General features: G+C 41.9%; 1 protein-coding gene across 1 annotated transcript; it reads right to left on the bottom strand.

The window, feature by feature from the left end:
* Positions 1-718: 718 nt before the first annotated feature.
* Positions 719-2651, bottom strand: LOC123091325 (uncharacterized). The gene is made up of 4 exons (XM_044512809.1): positions 2193-2651; positions 2050-2108; positions 1245-1362; positions 719-1067 (listed from the first exon to the last, which is right to left on the bottom strand). The coding sequence occupies exons 1-4, from the start codon at positions 2396-2398 to the stop codon at positions 989-991; spliced, it is 462 nt and encodes a 153-aa protein (XP_044368744.1). The 5' UTR covers positions 2399-2651; the 3' UTR covers positions 719-988.
* Between the last annotated feature and the right edge of the window lie 1935 nt (positions 2652-4586).

The raw sequence follows: 4586 nt of genomic DNA, 5'->3' as shown, positions 1-4586 counted from the left end.
CCCCCTCTAGACATACTATCGATCCTACAGATGCAGCGCTTTCACATCCAACGTCTAAATCTGACCTATGATAGACCTCTTATGCACTCGGAGCTCGCCTCTTAGATTGCCCTCCAACCCACATGAACTGTCGGGAGACTTTGGCACAATGGTGTCAATAGTGTGCCACAATCAGCATGAGGGGCGTTGGAGCGACCACGGTCGGCCACTTGAACTAGACAACTTCCATGAACCCAGGTTGTAATAACTAAGAATTCTCACAGTGAAGGGTTTGACCTAGTGGGCGGGCCCTCCCATGAGGAGAAGAGAAGGGGGAGAGGCCAGAGCCAATCTGAGTGACCACCTATAAAGAACAGAGTGAAAAGGTAACCTCTGACTCGACCAACACTAAAACCCGCTCCACACACTCCAGATTGGATCCACTGGGTTATTAGTCCACGTGTAATGTATCTGTGATGCAGTCATTGAACAACCATATCCTTGGAAGGTCCACATTGGTCGAGCTTTTTTCCTCCTGGGACCGGATTAGGTTGAAGTACTCCCTCCGTTCCAAATTACTCGTCATGGTTTTAGTTCAACTCGGAGGGAGTATCAGGCATTTGGCAGATTATTCGTGCCACTCTTCTTCTCAAACTTCAATGGGATGTGGAAGATGTTTGTGCAAACTTTTCTCCACTGCTGAACTGCTACCTGTATCATCACCTCACAAATGGGCAACTGACATATATCCATGAATTAATATATAGGAGCTTAAAGCCATCTAACTTTCAGACACTTTTCAGTTTTCACAACGAACAACCAAACATGAGTCAAAATATTATAGTATGCCAGCCAAGATCTTAATATGTCTAGTTTTGGACCAACCAAACATACCCTATATGGCCACCCACGTATAGAGATGCAAAAAGAACCGTAAAACGGTCTTACTTCTTTCTTTATATCACAATGGAGCATTCTCTTTTCTTACTTTCTTTCTTTTTGTCTTCGTCTAGTAGACACTGTTCAGGTAGAAGAACAGGGCGGCCAATGCAACGATCCCGACCGCGATACCAATAGGCAAAGCTTTCCTGCAGGAGAGCAAAATTATTTTCCGAAGTTCGTCATCAATCAGTTTCCACTCTCTCTCTCTTTTCTCTTTTTTTCGTGTGCGGAAATCAGTTTCTACTCTTTGAAGTTAAACATCACAATGCTGAATCGATGTGTATGAGCAAAAAGTAAAGTCGTTTTGGAGTTGAACTACTCACCCCACGGTCTCGTCCTTTTTGAGCTGCTCCTTCCTCGCCTTCCGGGCATCAGTGGCGTTGGCGTTCTTGGCCACCGGTGGTTCGTAGGGCCTGAATCTTCTCTTGGGAGCGGCACAGACTGCACGAACAATGGAGATCAGTTGTTGGAGTATGGAAATGTATGCCATCTTCATATGGCAACTTATAAATAACCAACGGAGGAGATCCTCCGTCGTGTGATTAGTAATCTTGGATCTTTGGAACCATTGGTTTAGGTTGGTACTAACAGGACCCTGATTGTTTTTGTAGGAAAGGACTCAGATTGTTAGTTGGGGATCTCATCTGCAGAAATTGCTATTGGAGCTCAATTCTTTAAAGTGAAAAAGATAGTTAAAAAATCAACTTTTTAAGAGTCTCTTTGATTCGCATGATTGTAAAAGCACAAGATTAAAATGCCATGCATATTCAAATTCAAATTCTACAGAATTTGAGTTTGTTTGATTGTGTCACGGAAACGAAGAATTTTTCTAAGAGGTTTGAGTAGATGCAAGATTTCCTATGAAATTAAGTACAAATGATCCCTTAGGAAAAGATCGTATAGGATTCCATGTTACGAATCAAACGACCAATATAAAAAAAAAATTCTAAGGATTCTTGTCCTCCAAAGAACTAAAAGAATGTTTGCTTGCCTTCCACACTCTACCTCACTTTTGTGCAACAACTGAAGTCACAGTATTATTGATCGTCACATTTGTGCAAATGCAAAAATTGATTATGGCAAGTGTGGGGTAAGAAGGTGTCTGCAATGAAAGATGGTTATTCTCACCAGGGCAGTAGTAGTTATCGGACAGCTTCTCAAACGGAGTCTTGTCCTTGTATATGTACCTACAACATTTCGCAAGACGCAGAGCATATCAGTAGCAGTCAATTTCACCGTAGCAACGCGGCACGCTGGCACGGCCGGCTCACCCGCAGTCCCGGCAGATGTAGGCCTGCTTCGTCTCAACGCGGCCGAACCGCATCGTGATCCGCGCCGCCGCCGCGGACGTCGCCCTGCACGGCGCTGGCAGCCGGACCCGCACAAGCAGCGGCGGCGCGCAGAACGCCGACCGGAGCCGCGCGGGGCTCCCCGCCGGCGCGCGCGTCAGCGACGGGGCCTGCATCTGCAGTGCCATTGCTGCAGCTCTCTCCCGGATTCTTCTTTACGGCCTAGCCCGTGGAGGCAATAGCTGATCGACGCACGATCTGCCAAGAGCTGCTGATCGAGAGCGATGAAATGCACGCGGGAAAGCACTGCGGGAGGAGGGTGTGGGGATGGAGAGGAAGAATCGAGGGGATAAGAGTCGGTGGTTGGACCGTTGGTGCTGGAAGCATCGCACTTTTCCTTTGCTGCCTAGTGGAGTGGAGGAGGTGAGGGCAGTGTGGAGGCTGCGTGGCATTCATGGCTTCCCTTCGCTCGCTATCCCTTTCCACTGGACGCGGGCCACTTCCACTTGGCGCCCTCCCGATCTCTGGACTGGACGGGATTCCCCTGTCCGGCTGCCGGATGGCAAATTAGCATGTTTTTTTCTCAAGAGGTACGACGGATCATATATCTGTATTTTCTTTTAGAAAATTTCTGATCTATTCATCTTTAATCATATGGCAGTACAACGAATACCAGAAATAATAGAAATTATATCCAGATTCGTAGACCACCTAGTAACGACTACAAGCACTGAAGTGAGCCGAAGGCGCGCCGCCGTCATCGCCCCTCCATCACCGGAGTCCGGCACAACTTATTATAGTAGACAGTCGGAAGTCGTCGTGCTAAGGCCCCGTAGGACCAGCGATCTGTCGGATGGCAAATTAGCATTTTCTTTTCAAGGGTATGTCAATGACATACCATATATTTTTAATGAAAGGTGGAATTAATTTGGATTGCAAATAGATGGATAGGTGCTTAAGTGCTCTAATCAAGTGTCGAGGTGGGAAAAGAGAACTAACAATTAATAATAGATCGTTATGAAGGTGGATGTATTACCATATCAGACAAAATGAAACCGCATATTTGATTTCCTACTGACAAGCCCGTGTTAAATATCTGTCACTAGTTAACTTACTGTTAGTTTTAAGTCATACCGTTTGTAGATAGGGCACGGCTCTGAGTTAGACACTTTTTTTCCTGAGTTAAAAGAGCTTTATTGCTTACTTAATCAGACATACAATCGCCATACAACATGTTCATTAGGAAGACATGAGTGTAATTAAGCCATAAACATCTCCTTCTAACACTTGTCGCCTGCTTCGTACTTGGACACTTGTAGATAGGGGAGAACGACGTGTCCCTAAAATTTCTAACAACATTATTTTTAATTAATTTAATAAAACTAGATATAGTTTGAGTATTTTTATTTTAAAACATAAATTATTATATATGCTATATTTTAGTGTATTTACTTCTCTAGAAAACATGGGAAAAGGTCCATTAAGATGGAACATTTTCTAGTGAAGCTGCATCATTTTTTTCTCGTTAGGCTAGAACAATTTTTTCATTAAACTAGAAGAATTTTCTCATGATGAGGCTGGATATACATTTAATACCTTCATATTTTATGAAACAAATCACATATATTTCTTGATGCTTTTATTTAAGCTGCTACATTTTTCCTTGGGCGGATTATTTTTTCTTAAAACATATAGTATGTACATTTAATTACCATGTTAGGTAATAAAAGTACATGCATTCATTACAATTTTTTCTGACATAAATAAATACAATAAACTAGTATCTACCTAATAATAAAGCGAGTAGTGCTTCTGTTGTATGCCACTTATTTTACGAAAAAAACCTGTGTTTTCATGAAATCAACCCGTGTTGTGACGTAAGTGAGAAAAAGAATCGTTTTTTATATATTTTTTAGAAACCCCCTTCTGTTTTGGTGAAATAAACCCGCAGTCCAGACTTAAGTAAAACACGAAACATTTTTCGTATTTTTCAGAAAACCCGCTACCGTTTCTATTAATAATCCGTAGTTCAACTATAAGTGTAATTTTATTGACCGTAACTCCAACTTTAAATTACTATATATGAAATTTGATTGAAAAAATGTATAGAATCTGAATATGATGTTATTTTACATATTTAACATTTTTAAAATTCTACTTATGGTGTAATTTTAATCAATAGCGATGCGTACAATTAGAATTCTATTTATGGTGTAATTTTAATCAATAGCGCACAATTCGTCTTTTTCCATACCGAGGCCGATCCGTGTTGCAAAAGAACACCTCATCAAAATCACATTGAAGACAAAAGAAATCATCAATAATCACACATGCATGCCTCGACAAACATCGCATGGAGAAAATAAAGTTGATGTT

The sequence above is a fragment of the Triticum aestivum genome, chromosome 4B, assembly GCF_018294505.1.
Source record: "Triticum aestivum cultivar Chinese Spring chromosome 4B, IWGSC CS RefSeq v2.1, whole genome shotgun sequence".
NCBI classification, from domain to species: domain Eukaryota; kingdom Viridiplantae; phylum Streptophyta; class Magnoliopsida; order Poales; family Poaceae; genus Triticum; species Triticum aestivum.
This window is presented reverse-complemented; position numbering and strand designations above follow the sequence as displayed.